A 23,001-nucleotide genomic window follows, 5' to 3' on the forward strand; every position below is an offset into this window, starting at 1 on the left:
TCAGCTGGAACTGGAGAAGCCCAAGCAAAAGCAGTTATTCATCTGCTTAATTTCTGGGACATAATTGGTGATGTTATTGGAATGAGTTTTGATACTACAGCCTCTAACACTGGCTCCAAAAATGGTGCATGTGTAGTTCTAGAGAAACATATAGGTAGAAATTTGTTATATTTCGCTTGCAGACACCATGTTCATGAGATCATAGTAGCAGGAGTGTTTGGATCACTATTTGGACCATCATCTGGTCCCAACATACCTCTTTTCCAGAGATTTCAGCAATATTGGCCCAAAGTTAATCAAGGAAATTTTAAACCTCTGGATGACATTCGAATGAAAATACCCCTGGTGCAAGAACTACAAAATGAAGTGATTGCATTCCTCAAAGAAAACCTGCATGTTAAAATGCCAAGGGATGACTACAAAGAAATCATGGATCTCTGTCTGTTAATACTTGGAAAACTGCCTGATCAAGAAGAGAAAAATTATCATTTCAAGATCCCTGGTGCTTATCACATGGCTCGCTGGATGGCCAAGGTTATTTATTGTTTTAAAATTTATTTATTTCGTGAAGAGTTCAAGTTGACCACAAAAGAGGAAAAAAATCTCTGTGAATTTTGCTTATTTGCTAGTCTGGTTTATGTAAAATCTTGGATATCATGCACAAATGCCAGCGATGCTCCAGTTAATGACTTGTTTCTGTTTCAGCAACTTAAGCAGTTTGCAGTTGTGAATAAAACGATTTCCGAAGCAGCAGTCAAGAACTTTCGAAACCATTTGTGGTACCTTTCACCAGAATTGGTCCCACTAGCTTTGTTTTCAAACAAACTTCAAACGGAAGAGAAGCGAAAAATGATTTCCAACATGAAATTTCACGGTGAGAACTGGTCTGAAAGGTTGATCAAATTAAAGAACATTGAAAGTCTAGAGAAGAAATCTCTGGACATGCTGGTGACATCAGTTTCAGCAAGTGCGTTGCGGTCAATGAAGGTTGATATTGATTTTCTGTTCAACAACGATCCAGCTACCTGGAATGATTCCCCAGAATACCAAGAAGGAAAAAATTTAGTATATTCATTGAAAGTAGTAAATGATGCTGCCGAACGATCTGTGGCTTTAATGTCGATGTTTAATGAATCGATTACAAGGAATGAATCTGAAATGCAGAGGTTAATTCAGGTGGTTGAGGATCACAGAAAGCAAGTGCCAGATGCCAGAAAGTGTACTCTGAAGAGTTATAGTCCTCGCTAGCATTAACATTGCACGAACTATAACATTACGATAGTTAAATGTTAATTGCTCATATGTTTTTTTGTTTATAATTCGTATTTTAATCAATGACAAAGAGTCAAAAATCCTAGTGTTTTATTTTGGAAAAATTCTGATATAACAAAAACCGCAGAACTTTAGTCGTATTGCAGTATTTTATTTCATTAATTTCTCTGCTAATAAACCAGTCTAAAGTGGATGTGGATTGTAATTTGTATTCAGAATTTAATATTTAGAGATAATTAAAACTGATCAAATCTGAAAAATCTAATTAACCGGGTTTTAGAAATTTGTGGAACTTTGTTACTTTTTCCATGTTTTTCACATTTTTCGTAAAACTTTATGGTCATTGAGCACCCCCTAAACATTATCTGATTGGAAAGATTTTTTGCACAGTTAATTACTATGTCAAATGGCACAAAATAAACAACTATGCAATCAAATCTGAAAAAAAAATTTTTTTTGGACAGCCCTAATATATATATATATATATATATATATATATATATATATATATATATATATATATATATATATATATATATATATATATATATATATATATATATATATAGTATAAAACCATCAAGATTTTTTTCTTTTAATTCCCATATGTATTTTGACAACATAGTGTCTTTTGAAATTTTTTATTTTTAAAGGATTGCTTATGATTAGCAAATTGTTTTTTTCCATTTACCCTCTGTTAAGCCAATATATTGTTTATTAGGTACATTCTTAGAGGAAACAACATAATTATACCACGTTTTTTGATAAACAATTTCCACTTATTGGACAATTGTTTTTTGTTTATAATTACAATTTTCTGTCTTTTTTTTCATTCAGGATTTTTTTGTTTTAATTAATAAAGCATTATTATGACCTTTTATAATTCTTTCCATATTTTTTGTGCAACTGTAGCTAACTTTAACTGTATTTCGATTAAAAAAATTTTTTTAATTTATTAGAGGGCGGGAAATGTTTATCAACTAATTTTAAAACTAGCAGAATATATAATATGTAAGCAAAATTAAATTGGACAAAATCAATAATATTCTTAGAAATAAATTAAATTTACAACAGTGGAAAAATACCACTGATGTTATAAATTGGTTCTCCATACTCGAAAATAAAAATGACTGCAAATTTATTCAATTTGACATTAATGATTTTCACCCCTCAATAACTGCAAACATTTTAAATAAAACAGTAGAATTTGCAAAAAGCCACACAGTTATTGCAGAAGAGACAATCTGTATAATAAAACATTGCAGAAAAGCCTTACTTTATTTTAAGGGGGCAGTAACTTTTTAGAGACCTTCATTATGGTTCAAATGAAGGTTGAGATAATAACACCTTTTAATATCTAAGGTTTTATGTGTAAATTATACAATAGAAAAGTTTAATATTAATTTGTTGTAATTCCCTAAGGGACATAAATATATAAAGTAGTAAGTATATGCACAAGTGATAAAACAACACAACTCCCCAAAGGTGATTATAAGTAATTGTTTATGATATTCTTCTAATCATTAAATTTGTTCATCCTCAAAACTGTATCTTTGGGGGCGGTCTCCGGTTTCACTGCAATTGCTTATGAAGTTGGGTAGATTGCATATGCGATTGTGTTACAATGTCTGATTCTAGATCAATTAAGGTCTCCTTGTCTGTAACTAAAGATTTTTCGAGTTGCAAAGTATACTCTGAGTGGTTGGTATTATTTGTTCACTATCCCCTATTTGTTGGTACTATAGGTTCATTATCTCCTATTGGCTCTATATCTTCTATAAATACTGTAGATTTTCTTCCGCCTGAAAATTTGATGTGCGCATACTGTGGTGCAGTTTCTATTAATTCAGCTTCTTCAACTAGGGGATCGTATTTGCTAGATTGAAGATGTTTCTTCACAAACACTTTCTCCTGTTCTAACAGCCAGGTTAAGATAGATTATCCATTTAAAGATAGATTGTCCATTTAAAGATCTCCATGGATAATTGAAGAGCTTCTCACATAGTGTTGCATTTGTTGCAGTGCAAAGTAATGATTGTATTGAGTGTAATGAATCTTGTAGAACTATTTCCCAGTTTTCCACTGGTAGATTTCTTGATTTGAAAGTTAGTGTCACTTATTTAAAGTGCTCTACCTGTCTGTTTCCTGTAGGATTATTAGGCATTGTTCTGCTAGTTGCAACACCTCGAGTATGCAAGAGATTATGTAGTTCCTCTGATATTAGAGAGCTGCCTCTGTCAGAATGAACATAAGCAGGGGTACCAAACAAAGAGAACAAGTTCTTGAAACACTTTAACGCTGAAGAAGAGGTAGTATCAGGATAAGGAAAAGCAAATGGTTATTGCAAATATTTGTCAATAATTGTAAAGATATAGTGATATTTAGTTAATGTTGGAAGTTGGCCTTTAAAATCTACATTATGTCTTTCAAATGGTTGGGTTGCTTTAATAAGGTAAGCATTAGGTGGTTTATAAAATTGAGGTTTAAGCTCACAGCAGGTGATGCACTGGTTAACTACGCTTTTGAGTTCTATGGAGTATGGCGAATTCCGACTGCAGACGAAATAGTTCATTCTTGTTATGTCTGGATGACACAGCATTATAGAGCTCTGCTAATTTTAATTTGTTATTACATATATAGGAACATGTTGAATTTGTGTTTTTATTATTAGATGACTTTTGATTTAATAGGGCAGAGCATAAGGAATGTGTTAAACAATCACCTGCTTGGTTATATTTACCTGGTCAATACTGTATGTCGTAGCTGCAGAAACCGAGTTTAGTACGCCATTGCATAATTTTGTACGCCATTGTTTAATTTTGCCTCAATGGTTCTGGTTGAACATATACGAAACAGCTTGTTGGTCGGTCACTAAGCTAAAATGGCATCTGGTCAAATAATGTTTCCACTTTCTGAGAGCTTCTACAATTGCGTATGTTTTTTTTTTAATAGCCGGTTGATGTATTTCATGTTTGTTTAGGGATTTTGATAGTCCATTTTGGTTTAATGTTGCAGCTAAGGAAAAATCAGATGTGTCAGTTTCCACAACAAATGGGATAGTTTCATCATTTGTTTTTACAACAGCATTGGCAATATTATTTTTTAGTAGTGTGAACACGTCTCTAGCTCGCTGATTAAGTTGGTATGTTAAACACTGTAATAATGGACATACTTTTTTTAAATATTTAAAGATAAACTTAGAGTAGTAAGAGAATAGTCCTACAACTCTTTGTAATGATTTATCGTTTAATGGTAAAGGTAAATTAAGTAGGGGCAGTATTCTCTTCGGATCTGGTTTTATACTATGAGATAAAGTGTAGCCGAGTAAATTTATAGAATTGACTGAAATTATGCATTTACTGCTTTTAAACGTAAGCTTGTTTTAAATTAAAGTTGTGTTCAGTTTGAATCATTCCAGCTACCGCATTATTATCTGAATATGCATAGGTCTGTTTTAAAGAGTTTGCAATTATAAATTGGTTGATTTTCTTTTAGAAGTGGTATTTGATGTTAGAAGTGGTATTTGAAGGTTTATCTTCTTTTAGAAGTGGTATTTGATGTTAGACGCTTGTAAGATCAAGCGTACTAAAAAAGTGGTACTTGGATAATTCGTTGATCTGATCATCTATTCTAGGTAAAGGATGAGCATCGAGGCAATTTGTTTATAGTTTGGAAATAATCAACAGACATTCGTTTTTTGTGTTATTCATTTGTAGTGATTCCAATGTGTGCCCTCCAAGGTGATTTACTTGGTCCTATAATTTTGTCATTTAATAACTTGTGACTGAATCTTCAAAATGTAGTTGCAATTGAATGACTGTTTTTCGAGTGATTTGTAAATAATGTTGCTGGAGATATTTGAGATTTCTTTAGACTGCAAACTAACAAAGGGGGTAATTTTCCAGTATCTAAGGTTATTGTTATGTTGCTATGTTGTTTCATAAAAGCTTGACTAAGAATAACATCAGTACATAAATCAGGTAAGATAGACAAGGTGATGTCAGTATTCATTTGATTTTGGAAAGTCATATTTACCTTGCAGTAGCTTTTGATTTTTGTTTTCTTTGACGACGATGCCATTGATATACTATCGCTACTTTTTATATATAGGGTTTGGTACTTATTAAAAATGTGTTTGTTTATAAAGTTGTCAGAGCTTTTGGTATCTATTAGTGTAGCGAAACTCTGTCCATTTATTTCAACCTTTTGAATAGCGTGTGAGGGACAATTAGGGGTTCCACCTCTTATCATTGCAGACATATTATTGGGTTCAGAAACAGATAATGATTTATTCGATTTACATACTTTTGCAAAATGTCCTTGTTTCTGGCATTTGTGACAAACTGTATCCCTAGCAGAACAAATTTTCATGATTTGTGGTGAAGTTTACTAAGAGAGAGAGAGAGAGAGAGAGAGAGAGAGAGAGAGAGAGAGAGAGAGAGAGAGAGAGAGAGAGAGAGAGAGAGAGAGAGAGAGAGAGAGAGAGAGAAAGAGAGAGAGAGAGAGAGAGATCTATGATCTATATAGATATTTGTACAGTGCTTTGAAAAAATAGGTGCAGTAAAAAATTGAGTATATTTTCAAGTATTTTTTCAAAACATCATAAAATCCCATCCGTATTTCCAAGACTTAATTTTTTTTTGAACAACAGGAAAATTATTTCTCTACAACTAACATGTCAATAACAAGTTTATTTATAGTTACTGAATTTTTTATAATTTACTTTTTTCAAATGAATACTAAAAACATACCAGAAAAGATTGTCAAAAAATATAAGCACACAAACTTTTTAATTTACTTTTTTAATTGGCTGGTCAAAGTTATACAGACACTTAATAAATAGCCCTCAAAATTAAAAAAATCCATCAAAATACTTTAAAACATAAAAATTTTAAAATAAATATTTTTATTTCTTACCATAAAATTAAAAAAAATGTTTTTTGGTAAGAAATAAAAATTTGTTAAAAAATCTGTTCTACATTCTTATCAACCCAACTGCAAAAGCAACAAAGTGGCAAAGTATTGGTATGAAGGATGGCTCAACAATCAGTAATAGAGAAATAGCAAGAAAATTAAAAATTTCAGAGAATTGCGTCAGATATACTCTAAAGTCATTTAAAACAACATGTGACATCCTGGTTAAAAAAGGTTAAAAAAAACTACTGAAGGCAAAAATAGTCTTATATTTTGTCAAGTAAGGGCCAATCAGATGTTAAGTAATTGTGAACTCACCGACGCATTCAACAAAAACCGTAAAAAGTGTATTTTATCAAATACAGTTAAAAACATTTTACTTATGAAAAAAAACTGCTAGAGATCGGTTCACAAGATTTAGGTGGTATAAGGAGAGAATTGGGTGGTCTTTGGGGCAGTGGAAGCAAGTAATTTTTATTTATAAAAGTAACTTTGAAGTACTAAATAGAAAAAACAAAGTTCTTGTTGAAAGATTTAAAACAGTAAAGTATATTAATTGCTTTGTTGTACCATAGTTGCAAAGTGGTGGCGGCTGTGTTGGTATTTGGGGCTGCTTTAATTTTAATTGAGTAGGAGTGTGTAATATTTAGACAGGTCAAATCCAAATCAACATTCATATATAGAGATGCTAGAGAACTGCATGGTTCCATCAGTGGATATCCTGATTGATTCACACGAATGGTGGCAATTTTAACAAGATTTGGCGCTTGCCCACACAGCTTGTACAGTAAAAGCATGGATGAAAGAAAATAAAGTAAATTTAATGCCAAAACGAAATCTTCAACAATCTTGTAAAATATATGCAAAAAAGATGTGCTGCTTGTAAAAAAGCTTGCGGGGAATGTCTTAAATACTAGCTTAGATGTTATTTTTGTTTCTTTAATTTTTTTATATATTGCAGTTTATTATTAATATTTTATGTTATTGTGTTTGATAGCGTTTTTATATTCAATTTTATAGTTTAGTATGCCATCCAATATGCAAGATTTGTTTAAAAAAGATTTTTCTTGCAAATAAAATAAAATTTGTTCAATATCTTCTTTGTTTTTTATTTTATGGTAGTTTAAATATGCTTTAAGCAACAAAATTTTGCTGCGCCTATTTTTTCTGAAAACACTGTATCTCTGTTAATTTGTTTTTGTTTTTTGTTTAATTTATCTCATTATAGAGATAGTAGATAATAATGATATTCTGCTTCATAGAGATAACTGATGACGATGTTCCAGATGACAATTTGGATGACTCACAAAAATGTATTGTATGTTATGGAAGGCCAAAAAATGCAACTATTGTGCATGGTTCTACAGGTCACGTGTGTTGTTGTCTCTCATGTGCTTATAAGTTGGAAAGACGAGGTGACAGTTGTCCTATATGTCGAGCACCAATTGACAGAGTTATCAAACATTATACATCCTAATTTTATTTAAACTCATTGTTTATTTTTTGTGCAAATGACTCCAGGTTTTGTAATAAAATTGTTACCCAAAAAACATTGCTCGATTATTTTTTTGAATTTAAGTGATTAAGCAATACCATTTTATTTCTTAAATACAGATTAATCACAAATTCCTTTTTTTTTTTTTTTTTTTTTTTTTTTTATAACTAAATGTTTACAAATTTTGTAGTGATATAAATAGTGTGAAAAAATTTGTGGTTTAGTGTTTACTTTTTTGACTTCTTGAGAAGGTTGTTTTTTTTGACTTGGTTTTTCAGTCTTTTTTTTTTTCTTTTTTTTTTGAAAAATTAGAAATATCTATACTTATCTTTATATGGTTTTTCTTTTGTACTTGCCCTTGGTTGCATAGACAAAATTGTTTTGTTAGTATTATTACCTTTTTAATATTTTATTAATTCTACAAATATATTTAAAAAAATTGAACAGGCTTGATGTGTAATATTCTTGGAGGATGAAAATGAATGCAAAATGTTTTACTTTAAAAAGAAGCATATACGAGTGAAGTATTTAAATATAAATTGGAAATGTAGAGATTATATTTTTTATTCAAACATTATTTAAGTATTTGTATATAAGTTTTTGAATTAATTTTTTTTTAAACTTAAAAGCATAAACCTCAAGTTCTATATTTTGAGCAAATCTTTTTCAACAATTTCTACTAATCATTGGTCAGCATTTTGTACAAACATTTAGTTAACATTATGTACAAACTATTGGTAAGCAGTTTGTACAAACCTTGGGTTAACAATGTGTATAAAATTTTGACCAGCAAAGTTTAACTTACACTTTTTATGTAGAATTAATGTTAAATTACTCCAATATCTAAAATTAATCTTTTAATTTTTCAATTTTAATATACAACAATTTACTGATATGAATGTAGTTTTGTAAATTATACAAATTCTTTTGATTGGTTTGTAAATATTTTTATTTTGTTCTTGTTATTTTCTAAATTTAGAAGTGATTTCTTTTATATGATAATTTCATTCTTAATATCAACTTAAATTGAAATAGTTGTGTGATAATTATGCCTTACTGTTTTTATGATAATTATGTACGACTGTAATTTGTGGAATAAAGTTCACTTCTAATAAATTATTGATTATTATAAATTATCTATTTTAAGTTTTTAATTTATCATTTTCTAAAGGAAAAAAGTTGTTATAAATTGGTATTATTGCATTAGCTTTTTTTATCTGCATTTATTTTACTTTTATTTTCATCATTTTATTTTTGAGTCTTTCATTTTCAAGTTACTTAAAAATTATTTAGATTTTATTAACCCCCTGGTGACAAAAGTTTGCCACAATCTTTGAGAAGATAAAACTTGAAGTTTTACTTAGTCTTACTTTTATAGTTGTTTTATTTATAAAATGTTATCTTTTATTGAAATTTTTGTTTACTTAGGTTAATTAATAAAAAAGTTATCCCAAAATAAAAGTCGACGACATTAATTGAACAAGTGTACAACTATTGTAATTTGCATCCTAATGCTAAAACGAAAAACATTGTATAGTATTTTGTTGCCTCTAATCACCCTGAAAGAACCATCAAATGTTATATGTCAAAGTGGAAGAATAATAAGCCAAAGTCTCGTAATCCTGTATCAGGCAGGAAACCTACAATTATGACTGCTAGGAATAATAATTACCTAATAGGTCTCTTGAATAACTGGTCCAGAACTTCAACCAAAAAATTGCAATGAAATTCAATTGTGATTATTCCTACATTTTAAAAACATTAAAAAACACAACCTTGTTATTTATAAAAAATTTGTTATTGATAAGAAAAACAAATTCGCACTGATTGCACTGATAAAAAATTAGAGCAGTTGTAACTCAAGTCTGGAAAAATTTATTGCAAATTCAGAAACTGTGAAGTTGTCATTGATGATGAATCTTATTTTACATTTAAACATACAAATAAAAGTTCTAATTCAGATAAACCAAAAAATGCACACAAAAAGTGCAAAAGCAAATTTGAAAAAAAATATCTTGTGCAAATTTAGTACTGGCAAATTTAAACTTTGTTTAACTTTGTCTCTCGAAGTTAAATGAAGTCGAATTATTCGATATATTCAATAAACTTTAGTTACAAAGTTTAATTAATAGTATTATTTGCCTAACAAATAAAACTACTTGCTTAACGAACAGTAATATTCGTAAAACAAATAATACTGTTTGTTTAACAAACAATACTGTTTGTTTAACAAATAATACTATTTGTTTAACAAATAATACTGTTTGTTTAACAAATAATACTGTTTGTTTAACAAACAGTTAATGTTTAACAAATAATACTGTTTGTTTAACAAATAATACTATTTGTTTAACAAATAATACTATTTGTTTAACAAACAGTTAATGTTTAACAAATAATACTATTTGTTTAACAAACAGTTAATGTTTAACAAATAATACTGTTTGTTTAACAAATAATACTATTTGTTTAACAAACAGTTAATGTTTAACAAATAATACTATTTGTTTAACAAACAGTTAATGTTTAACAAATAATACTGTTTGTTTAACAAATAATACTATTTGTTTAACAAACAGTTAATGTTTAACAAATAATACTGTTTGTTTAACAAACAGTTAATGTTTAACAAATAATACTGTTTGTTTAACAAATAATACTATTTGTTTAACAAATAATACTATTTGTTTAACAAATAATACTATTTGTTTAACAAATAATACTATTTGTTTAACAAATAATACTATTTGTTTAACAAATAATACTGTTCATTAAATGAATAATACTATTCATTTAACAAATAGTATTATTCGCTTAACGAATAGTACTAATCGCTTAACAAAAAGAAGGAGTTTGCATAAGAATGCTGATAAAACTGTAGAGCTAAGAGGTCTTCCATAAAGTACGTATGCAGGCATGGGGGAAAGATTACCCAAAAAAGTACGAATGCGTCCAAGGGAGGGGAGGGGGTGTTTAAGACGGACACAATTTGATTCTCATTCTATTTTTCTCCAAAAACTTGATTTCTTTTTAATAACACAAGTTTAAAAAATCAATATTATGTTATGTAACAGAGAAATGTTCGATTTACTTAAAATGTTTTAGTTTTTAATGTTTTAAAAAAGTGTTGGAGGATTGGGTTGATTTGTAATAAATAATAAAAAAGTGTTGGAAGTGTTGGGTTGGTTTGTAATAAATAATGCGTATGTATGCATGGCAGGTGGGGGTAGGAGGGGATTGTTGAAAACATCAGGTATGTACAAAGGGGAAGGGGGTCCTTAAACAGTACTTTTACTGCATATGTATTTTATGGACAGCCTCTAAATGTAAAAATCAGTTAATATGAAATAAAGCAATAAATAGTATAAATTATTTAACAAAAAGAAATTTATTAGTTTTTTGTTGTTTTTTTCATATCATTTTATTATTAATAAAATTTTGGTGTCCCTCCTTTGATCATATTTTTATTTAAATGACATCAATCACTTGCTTATAATTATTACAATTATTTTTTATTTTTACTGTTACTTTTTATTATTACCTATTATTTTTTTAATTACTGTTATTATTATTTTTCATTTATTAATTTTTTAGTATCACTTTTTAGTATTTGGTTATACATAATTATAAATAATATAATATTTATATATTCAAAGCAGAAATGTACAATTGTGTTAAACAGTTTTCATTGATAAGGTTTTAAGGTTTTAGTTTTCATTGATAAGGTTTTAAGTATCTAGGTACATAATTGAAAAAAATTTGTCACAACTAAAAAATATTTACTATTCGAAAAAAAAAGTGCTATTGCTATTCATTTAGCAAGTAGGACCATTTGTTAAATGATGTTAAACAAATAGTAATATTTGTTAGATACTTCGATACCTAAGTTTAACAAATAGCAATTCGCCATTTGCTATTCTTTTAATGAAAACAATATTCACCAGTGCTCAGTGTGGATTACTATTTCCCCTTTTGGAATCTCACAGCCATTTAATGGTCTTTTTGAAACTGGCAATTAATCAAACAGTGTATAAAAATGATTGCATCATCAACAAATTGATTCTTTTTATCAACAAACATCACAGTAATGTTAATTATATATTCTTGTCTGACTTGCCCTCATCACACTATACTAAAAGTGTGACCTTGATGAGAAAAAATATCCATTATGTTACAAAAGTTGATAATCTGTTGTGTCCCTGAATTATGACCTAGAGAAGATTTCTGGTCAATCCTTAAATGCTACTTGTATGAAAACAATTAGGAAGCTAAAAATGAAGATCAGCTGCTAAGAAGAATCTATTCTTGTTTCAAAAAAGTTGATAAAATTCTTGTACAAGGCATGTGCGAACATGTATGCAAATAGTTGATGCAGTACGTTGTAATGGAGAGAAAGCATTATTCCAGTCCTGAAAGTAAAAATATTATATGCTTATTTTGTACTAATTTTTTGTTCATTAAACTTTTTTTTGTGCTGTTACTGCTTGTGTTCATTTTGTGCCAAATTTTTGTCTCAAGGGGTTAGCATAGCTGTATAGCTCAGCAGCTCATTTTTTTTATATTACTTTTTATATTTGGTTATTAAATCAAGATTTTATAGCAAATTTTTTATTTCAGTTACACATGTATTTAATAAGTAAGATAGTGCCTTTGTCTTTGCATGCACATCATGTTTTAAGAGTGGCCAGTGTGACCATTTCTTCATTTGTTAAGTATGAAAATATAAATAAGTTTGGTAATCTCTTAGTTAAATGCCCTTCTCTGATAGCTCATATAGGTTCAATTGACCCAATTGATTGTCCAAATGGAGATCAAGCACACATATCTTTATCAGATGTAAGCGCTTGGGATAACATTACCGTAGAGTATGATAAACAATCAAGTCAATTAAAAATAGAAGAAATAAGTCATTCAAATGCAATAATCATTCAATCTGCAATACTTACCATTAAAATTCCACATTCTTATGATATTCATGCAGTAGCTAATTATATTTCTGTGAATGAAAGTGAAAACAAATCTTTAAATTTGTTCTCTGCACACGATTGCACGCTAGGAAAAATTAAATCATTAAACAGTAGTATTGTGTGTCATGGAAATTTAATTTGCGAATCATTGCTCAGTAACGTTAATTTGCAAAGCAAAAGTGATGTCAAGATTGGCAAAGTCCAAGCGCAAGAAATTTGTATTTCAGCATCTAATGACATCCAAGTTGATAGTATTTATTGTGGATCAGCAAACATAAATTCATTTGCTGGTTCAGTTTATATTAAAAATCTCCACGGCATTTTAGATTCATCTACAACATCGGGATCTTTAACAATTGGTTCTTTAGATGGCAGTTTAAGTGCCTCTACAATATCTGGAAATATTAATGTATTGATTGAAATTTGCAATGAAAGAGTTCACCTGACCACACAAAGTGGTAATGTTGAAGTTAATTTATCAGAAAAAGTTTCTGCATCTATTGAAGCTGAAGGAGCCACAATTGATGTTGAAGAGGAGGTTTTATTTGATGGAATGAAGCGACACATTTCAAATGAACTGGAAAAGTTTGAAGGTAAAGTTGGTGATGGTAAATCTGAAATAGTTGTGTTTTCAAAAACTGGTTTTATTTCATTTTTGAAAGGAAGTTGGTTTTCAAATTTGAATATTAATTGAAAAAACAGTTTTTCATTTTGTTGTTTTTTTGTTTTTTTAATAGTGAATTTTTAAAGCGGTTTTTTCTTTTACTTTTTTGAGTTTCTTTTAGAGTAATGAGTTTTTAAAATCAATGCTAGCTTTAGATGAAAGCAATTGTTTTACTTTTAGTTAAAACATTTGCTTATTCTGATAATACTGATTTTAAACTTTTTTCAGTTGCTATATTTATTGTTATTATAACTTTAATAAATATATTATATATATATATATATATATATATATATATATATATATATATATATATATATATATATATACATACATACAAACATGCATACATGACATTACATACATACATACATGCATATATATATATACACATATACATATATATATATATATATATATATATATATATATATATATATATATATATATATATATATATATATGTATACATATATGTATATATATATATGTATATATATATACACATCTATATATATATATATATATATATATATATATATATATATATATATATATATATAAACACACATACAAACAAAAATATATATATAATTATAAATAATATTAAATTTATAATACCAAATATTTACACTATATTACAAATACAGCCACTTACTTATTGTTTTTCTAGTATTTTTCATAATATAACTAAAAAGTAGCCATGTTCTAAAAAAGATATTTACAAATCCAGCTACTTTTTCTTGCACAATATATCTCAGTGAACAATTGCTAAGAATGTTGTGAATGAATTACAAATACGTATACCAACAACAATATGTGAAAATGTTAGTATGTTTTTTACCTACATATAAGACCTATCTTACCTACATATCATACTAAATTACATATATTACTTACATATTTTACTGAAGTAAAAAATATAATTTACAGGAGACAAAAAATTTTTTATGGTTCAGTTTTTGAAAAATAAAGCATGCGATCGTTAAATTCGGAATGATGAATTTCGTTTTAAAATTTTTCACTAACACATTTTAAAATTATTTTTTTTTACGTAATTACATTATGTAATGATAACATTAATTTAAAACATCAACAAATCTGTCAAAATATTTTTCTTATTTTAAATGTCATCAGAACAATTAGAAAAACGAAAAAAAATTCTGCATAATTATCTACAAAATTCTTTTGCATTGTTACTTCCTATTGCTAAAGCATCTGAATCTAGCAAAACTACTGTTTATATGGTCATAAAACAATAAAAGAGCTCTCTATCTATCGAATGAGCAAAAGGATCTGTAAGAAAAGGTGGTTTTTAAGATAAGAAAGCAGGTATTAGTATTCAATGATCATTCATGCAAAATCCTGGCTTATTGAACAGAGAACAAGCCAAAAGATATAAAGTTTCAGAGTTTTTGTCAATCACTAACTGCTAAAACAATCACTGACTGCTAAAACTCGAGCACAAAAACTTTATGACAAAGTGCTTACAAAATTTAATGGCTGCATAATTATGGATGACAAGATGTACATAAAATGTGACTTCAAACAGCTTCCAGGTTAAAAATTTAACGCTTCAATTGTTCTTGGACGTGTCAGCAACAAGTTCAAGTATAAATCATTGGATAGATTTGGTAAGAAACTTCTCTTGTGGCAAGCAATATGCAGCTGCGGTTTAAGATCTTGAGCTTTCGTCACATCATCAACTTTAAATTCAGATGTTTACATCAAGGAATGCTTGCGACCTAGACTTCTGCCATTCTATCGTAGTCACAATGTTCCCTGTTGGTTCTGGCCTGATCTTGCTTTTGTTCATTATTTTAAGAAGTCCGTAGAGTGGTACAATTCCAGAGACATCAAATTCATACCAAAAAAGCTTGAATCCACCAAACTGCCCACAGTTTCATCTCATTAAGAAGTTTTGGGGAATTGGCAAAGGATATTTGCGTAAGAGTGGCAAAACAATAAGTACAGCTAAAGATTTGATTAGAGAGTGGACATTAGTTGAAAAAAAAATTGCTGAAGACACTGTGCAGAAGTTGACGTCATTGATTAGCTTAAATGTTTCCTTATTTGTTCGATGCAATGAAAAATATTAAAATAAAGATATTTTTATATTCTTCAAGCTCATTAGATTATAATATACATCGAAGTTTTTGCATTAGTTTAATTATTTTATAATTTTTATGAACTTTTCATTGTTCCAAATTTAACAATCGCATGCTTTAGTTTTAATCTAGAAATTTATTTAAAATAATCTGTCATGTGTCAAAGAGTGCCTGATATTACTTGCATTTCTTCTATAAATTTATTTGTTTTGCGTCAAAAAATTTTTTGTGTGTTTTATAGGTGAAATAAAGATTCAGTGACAGTGATTTTTATAAAAAAATTTTAAGCAAATATCTCCACAGCTTCAACATTTGTTTTTATTCAAATTAATATAGTATTTATATGCTAAAGTATTATATATATTCGCTCATTATGTATTTCTAATATTACTTTCTTTTATTTAGTTAGAATAGCAGTAATAAATATATAAAATTATTAAAAAGATTACTTGATGGCAAAACATCAATGAATTTAAAAAAATGCAATTTTCAACCAAAGAATTTACAATTGGAACTACTTTAAGTAATATTACAATCAACCATGTTGATGTAATCATTTATTATACTATGTATACATGTTTATAAGATTGAAGTTTATAAGAATGTTTTTGTAACAAATTAGTAAAATAATTTTATTTTATTTTTTAAATTTATTTAAAAACTAGGAGCCATTGATCCAGTACCTAGATGAGTTGATTGACATTTGTACATTAGGTGTTTGTTTTGAAATCCATCGCTCTCTTAGATTAGGCTGCTGGTTTCTTGATGAAGCAGAAGAGTTTGTTATTTTTTTTCTTTTTGCTATTATTGTAAGTTTGATATCAAATGTTTATAATATTTATAATAGATTACAAAAGTATTAATAATAGATTACAAAAATGTTTTAAAGTATAATTATGCCAAGTATTTGACCTAATTATGATTTTTTTTTTAATTTGAAATTGGAAAAAATAGTTGCATGAAATTAATGGTTAATAAATTTTGCTTTCACATTTTATGTCTTTATTTTTTTTTCTTCTTTCATGTGAGCTTATTTTTGTCTCCCTTTCATGTGAACTATTGATTTTTTGTCTCCATTTTTGTCTCATCCATTTGTCTAATCTTATTCTACTTATTAGTACCTAACATCTCACTTTTAACTTTTTTTTTTTTTTAAACATCTTTGCTTGCAACAAGGCTGCAAGCAACCACTATTAGAGTTGGAAGTTACTGGAAAAGAAAAGATAAAGATTGTAGAGCAAGATAATAATTGACAGACGGCTTGCAAATTATATGAATCAAAAAAGATTGCAAATTATATGAATCAGGAAAGCTAGATGCATTAGGCGAATTCCAAAGAACTGACGTTTGAGGGAAAAAACTAGCCGAATAAGAGTTTTTGGAGCATTTAGGAACAGTCACAGAAAAAGGATGAGATTTGATTGAATGACGAGTAACACGAGAATTAATTTTAGTAGATGGCAAAAGAGGCGCTAGCTTTTTAGAGCAGTGCCCATTATAGTATTTGTTGAAATGAGAAAGAGAAGCAACATTACGACGATGTAATAATTGTTAGAGGTTGGCTGTAATAGCAGGTCCAACTATGTATACAATGCGTTTTTGCACCTTGTTTAAAAAAGAAAGGGCATCATTAGAAGATTCCCCAGATATGGCAACAGTATTCCATGCAAGGCCGAATTTGAGATTTATAGAGATAGAGAATAGAATCCAGAGTAAGAAAGTGTCGAGCTCGATAAAAAGATGCAACCTTAGCGGATGCTAATTTTGCAATGGATTTGATATACGGTTTCCAAGAAAGATCAGAAGTAAGAGTTAATCCTAGAAGATGAAGGGTAGATGACTCATTGAGTACATTACCTTTCATAAATATAAGATCTAAATTATTCCAATAACGATTGGCTGAAAAAAATTGAGTTTTATCTGAATTAAAGTTTACTAGCAACAAAACTTTTAAAACTATAAAACTAGACTCTGATAAGTACTTGTTAAATAGTTTTGAAAGTAGTCTAGTCTACTCTAGCTTCTGTATCTAAAGTGATTTCCTGCTTAGACTCTTCTATAGCATGTGGTCTGGACAACATAGCTGTTATAGTCTTGCAGAAGTGTTTTCCGGAGCTGTTTGAGAAGTGCAGAAGTGTTTCCGGAAGCTTGCAGAAGTGTTTCCGGAGCTGAGACGACAGCTCCAGATAACACTTCTGCAAGACTATAACAGGTATGCTGTCCAGACCACATGCTGTAGAAGAGTCTAAGCAGAAAATCACTTAAGATACAGAAGCTAGAGTGGTACGAATGTCAAGCAATAGAACAACCTGTTTGACGGCTATATCAGGTAGAACGAAACTTGTGTAATCAAGAGATGATATTGATAAAAAGTTCTTAGCAAACAATTCAGCTTTGTCTTTAGGTAAGGTGACAAAGTCTGAACCATACAAGAGAGGTGGAATTATAGATTTGCTTTTGTTATTGATACTATTAAAGATTCTCCAGAAGTAACGAGAGAATAATTTTTGTGATGAAATACTAGATTTCATGACCTGAGAATAGCAGGCTTTGGCGTTAGACAAAACCTTTTTGCAAGGGTTTCTAATAAACAGACATCTGTTTTCTGGAGAATTGTTTTGCTAGTAGATATGCAAGTAATGGTTTCGATTTAAAATTGCAGCAGCACAATGTGAGGAAAACCATGGAGAAGTTTGAGGCTTGACCTGGAATCTTGGTCAATTTGATCAGAAATAACATCAAAAAAAGTGCAGTCTTGAGATGAAGGAGAGCGATATAGAACAAAGAGAAAGGCGATAGAGTGAAGTGGTACTATACGAAAGCACATAAAATAATATTCTGTGGATTCAACCCTAGTTTACCGACAAATAGGTAAATTCTTCCGAATGTAAATGCCCAGGCCAAGCATGTGACTATTGGAATCTTTACGAATTAAAGGAAGATAACCATCAACACTAAGATCACAAGATGAGACAACTGAACTTAAGTTAATCTCACAAAGAGCAAGTAGGTCTGGTGAACTTTGCAAGAGATAAGACTCAACAGAAGAAAAGTTAATTTCGAAGACCACGAATATTAGCGAATGATAGGTTTAAAGAACTTAGTGATGATGTTATTTTGATGGTTTTTTGTGTTTTGATTTTTTTGTGTTTTGTGGTTGATGGTTTTTTGTGTTTTATATAACGCCTTATTCAGGATCGAATGTAGTATAAGTAAACTTTTCTAATAATTACAAGTCTTTTTTGCTCAAGCTGTTTTGTTTTGATTTTTTGTGGGTATGTTATTATATTTTAAAAGATTGACAAGATTGAAAAAACACAAACCATATTGTCTCATCCAAGTGAAAAGTTTGAAACTTCGTGTTCAGATTTGCTCCTCTCGATAATTTCTGATTACTAAAATTATGTCATCTGCTTCTTAGATCTTTAAAAATGATAGTTGAGGCCTTTTCATAAATTGTTGAAGCCACAATTTTTTTGCGTATGTGGCGTCATTATGTGGCAAAAAACTAGAAATGCTAACTAGAAATAAGATTTTATTTTAATTTTTTTTAAAAAACTCTTTCTATTAAAGATATATGGAATATATTTTTATGGGATATATTCTAATGAAGACAAAAACTATTTATTTATTACTATTGTAATAAATACAATCTCTTATCTGTGAAAATGATATATCTGTACTAGTTTTATATATTTTTATGCATTTGTATGCAACATAATTAAAATTAATCAAAAAATGTAACATGCAAAAGGAAACTTGACGCGTAAACATTTATTTTGCCACAAACCAATGTCAGTGCGCAAAATCTTTTTGGCTTAACTTGTAGATTAGTGTTTAATATTATTCTTTTGTTTTTAATCATAATCATAAGAATGAAATTTTTTTTTATGACTGTGTTTTAGTGGTCTAAGATCTTTTTAGTTCCATTTGTATAGCGTTAGGTACAAATGTCTATAAGTGTAAACGTCTTTAGCATATGTTGAGTTTGGAGGCATTGTATGGAATAATCGCGTATAATATATCTATAAAATGAGAAAACTTTAAAATTTTATTTTAAATTTTAGAAATCTTTTTTGCTATATTATTATTTTTTTTTTGCTATAAATATATAAGCAAGATAAAAAAAATTTCAAAATTTATTATGCTAAGAGGAGGTCTCAAACCCTGCAAAACAACACTGATAACAGCGCACTTAACCACGAGCTATCAATGAAATACATTTAGCAGAAAAACAAACCTAATTATAAGTCTCTTATAAGCTCTGCGTATGTGGAAAAGGTGCGCATGTTAATTATTTTGCTTTTAAAAAATTTTTTCAGAACAAAATTATTTTACTAAAAAAATTATTTTGTTAAAAATATATATATATTTACAATATTTTGGAGGAATATTGATACCCTCGTTATCAAGTATATGAAAAACATTATATTTTACAAAACCATTTAAATTTAATGGGTGATGCGGAAGTTATCGAACAAATCTGAATTTAATTATTTGAGCATAATAATTTGTTTTTGTTTTTGTAGTTTTATGCTAGGCATAAATGTTCTATAAAATATAAACTTTATTATTTGAAACACAATTATTTAAAAAAAAGGTTAAATGCAGCTGATTGAGCGTTTTTACAGTCATGAAAGGCGTCAGAGCAAAATTGAGATCAATTACAGATGGTGGTATTTTTTCATTTAAAAAATAACTTATTTTTGTTAAAAGATAAATACTTTAAAAAATATATAATAATAGTTTTTTTTTCATTTATAAATAAGTTATTGATGTTTTTATTTTGTCCGATAACTTAAGCATAACCCATTACAAAACAGTGTTTTTGTAAGAGCTTCTTTTTAAGAGATTTTCAAGAGAGTTTTTTGTGATGTTATTTGAACATGGGTTTGACTTTGTCACATAGTTGCCATCATCTTGTTTAAGACGATTATCGCGAAAGGTACTTTCATTGTGTTGTATTTCCAATGCTTTCCAAATTTATCTTTAGTCCTGTTTCACCACCATAACATTTGCCATAAGAGCACTTTAATTTGTAAACACCGGGATATGAATTAACTGGTAGTGTAGGTTTATTTTTGGAACTAAGTAGACTTGAGAGATTTTTGGGGGGTTTAAATACTGGTCCATATCCTGCTTTTTTAAATACCTTTCTTAACTTAAAACTGATACCAGGGATCCAGAGTAAAGACATATCTTTTTGGAGATTATAAGAAATGTTGATTTTTGGTGAGATGTTTTATGTTGTTAACACTTTCTTTCATAGACAAATAGTTTTTCCAGACTTTTCCTCTCATAGCTGTTTTCTTAAAATACATCAATAAGAAAGCACAGCTCATCATCAATGTTATTTATTGTGCATAAATGTAGTGCTCTATGGACAAAACCAATAAAGACACCATTGATAATTTCAGGGTCGTGGCATGAATTTGGTATATTTGAACTTATATGATTGCATTTTTACAATGTTTTTAAAAACTATATTTTCTTTTAAATGTATAATTATGTTTTTAAATTATAAATCTTTTTTTTTTTTTTTTGCTGTTTAACTTGCTTCTTTACTTTCTTTTTTAACTGTGTGTTAAACAAGCAGCTTTGTTTAACAAGGTTCTGTTTTAACTGTGTGTTAAACAAACAGCTTTATTTAACAAGGTTCTGTTTTAACTGTGAGTTAAACAAGCAGCTTTGTTTAATAAGATTCTGTTTTAACTGTGTGTTAAACAAACAGCTTTATTTAACAAGATTCTGTTTTAACTGTGTGTTAAACAAGCAGCTTTATTTAACAAGGTTCTGTTTTAACTGTGTGTTAATTTGTTTTAAAAATGTGTTTAACTTGTGTTTTCAATGTTTCACTCTGCTAAGAGTTATTCTCTGGAAGCATGACATGCAATGTGTCTTATCCAGTCTCTGAAAGCAATACAGACATTCCAAGAACTTTTGAATCACCATTTTGTAGCTGGTGTAACATGTAGATGATCATAGTTGAACTGCAGGAGACGTTAGGCATTAATTTGTTTTTTCACAGTGTACAACAGGTTTTGATGCTTGATAATTTTATTTCTTTATTGACTTCTTTGGTTCTAATAGATGCACCATACCTTTTTAAAGATATTTGTTTTTTGGTAAATTTAGTAATAGTTTTACCATTTCATTTATCAATGTTAAGCTTGCACTATTCCTATTAGTTTGATCTAGGTTAGCACTAATTTTGTAGACAGCACTGCTTTTTGCTTTTAGTTGATTGAATAGAAGCGATATGTCAGTAGTATCTGAATCCTTTTCTTTTTTCTTTATCTGAACTGTCTGATATGAAATCAGTTGCAAGCTCTTTCCCATTCATGCTTAACACAGTATAAAGTTTTCAAGTTTCTTTAAATAGCTCTTTTGTTTTAGTTAATTAGTTTTTTTTTGTTTTTTTTCTTTCAACTGATCTAATTACTCCACTTCTTGATTACTGTTGCAACTTCAAAAACTTTTTACTTTCATCAAAGCATCTCATCTGATACAGCTTACTTTAGATCATATAAATTACACTACCAGACATGAATTTTTATACAAGAGAAACTGTAACGAAAACATTTAGTACTTAATGAATGATGAAAGAAAAAGTATAGTTTTGATAGTCTAGATCGAACCATTTTTTTGTGAAATGGAAATTTTTATTTCTCCATTTTTCATATACTTTATACTAAGAGAAGTCGATGGTTATAATTTCTATGATGCTTTTACTCTAATGAATGTATAGGATAAACACATTTATTTGACTTAATATTAAAGTAATTGTCATGTATTATCACTTAACTTTATTATTACTTGAGCTGAAGAACAAATTTGTGAAAATGGTGATAATTCTAACTGTTGTAATGAACCAATTTATTTTTGGCGATTTTATCTAATTCTTCATCCACCGTTTAATTCATGTGAGCAAATGTTCAGTTTCAGTTTTGATGAATTACTTACTATTTAAATGCTTGACCAGAATGAATTAAATGAATTATAATGCTTACTATTTTATAACTATTTTTGCTATTTCAGACTATTTGGAATGTCTCAGAGACGGAAGTGCTATAACGATCCTAACAAGTTCTGTTACATTTGCGGGAGGTTTATGTTTAAAGGAGATAAGCATTCCATTACACCTCGAGTTAAGACCCTGTAATATGCTTATTTCAAGATGAAACTAGGGGATGAGGACAAGGTTTTCGCCCCCCTCCCATAAGATCTGTGTTAAGTGTCTGTCTAACCTGTCCCTGTGGTCTAAGGGTAAATTGAAGAGAATGCCTCTTTCCACACCTATGTTGTAGAGCGACCAAAAAGATCATGTAACTGATTGCTATTTTTGTTTGACACAAACGGCACCATTTACCAGAAGGACAGCTAACAGCATAATTTACCCTGACTTACCATCAGCAATAAGACTGAGAGCATATGATGAGGGAGAAGAGCCTCCTGTGTTTTCTTCTGATCTTCTCAATGTTGTTTTGAGTGATGATGATGATGTGCAGAACATGAAGAGGGATGAAGATTGGCTGATGATGATGATTGGCTGCCTAACGACGAGCTGAAGTCTATCAGCCA

The 23,001-nt window shown here is 29.0% G+C and overlaps 2 protein-coding genes across 2 annotated transcripts in view; both read left to right on the forward strand.

Annotated features, from left to right (window-relative positions):
* Positions 1-7,853, forward strand: part of LOC100205294 (protein Mdm4) — a 47,404-nt gene extending 39,551 nt beyond the window's left edge. The window contains exon 4 of the mRNA XM_065809866.1: positions 7,449-7,853. Within this exon, the coding sequence (XP_065665938.1) occupies positions 7,449-7,663 (215 nt within the window). The 3' untranslated portion in view covers positions 7,664-7,853. The remainder of the gene's footprint in view (positions 1-7,448) is intronic.
* Positions 7,854-15,817: 7,964 nt separating this feature from the next.
* Positions 15,818-23,001, forward strand: part of LOC100204125 (ataxin-7-like protein 3) — a 40,367-nt gene continuing 33,183 nt past the window's right edge. Inside the window, exons 1-2 of the mRNA XM_065809867.1 lie at positions 15,818-15,969; positions 16,086-16,198. Of these exons, the coding sequence (XP_065665939.1) occupies positions 15,901-15,969; positions 16,086-16,198 (182 nt within the window). The 5' untranslated portion in view covers positions 15,818-15,900. The remainder of the gene's footprint in view (positions 15,970-16,085; positions 16,199-23,001) is intronic.

This window comes from Hydra vulgaris, chromosome 11 (assembly GCF_038396675.1).
Source record: "Hydra vulgaris chromosome 11, alternate assembly HydraT2T_AEP".
Taxonomy (NCBI): Eukaryota; Metazoa; Cnidaria; class Hydrozoa; order Anthoathecata; family Hydridae; genus Hydra; species Hydra vulgaris.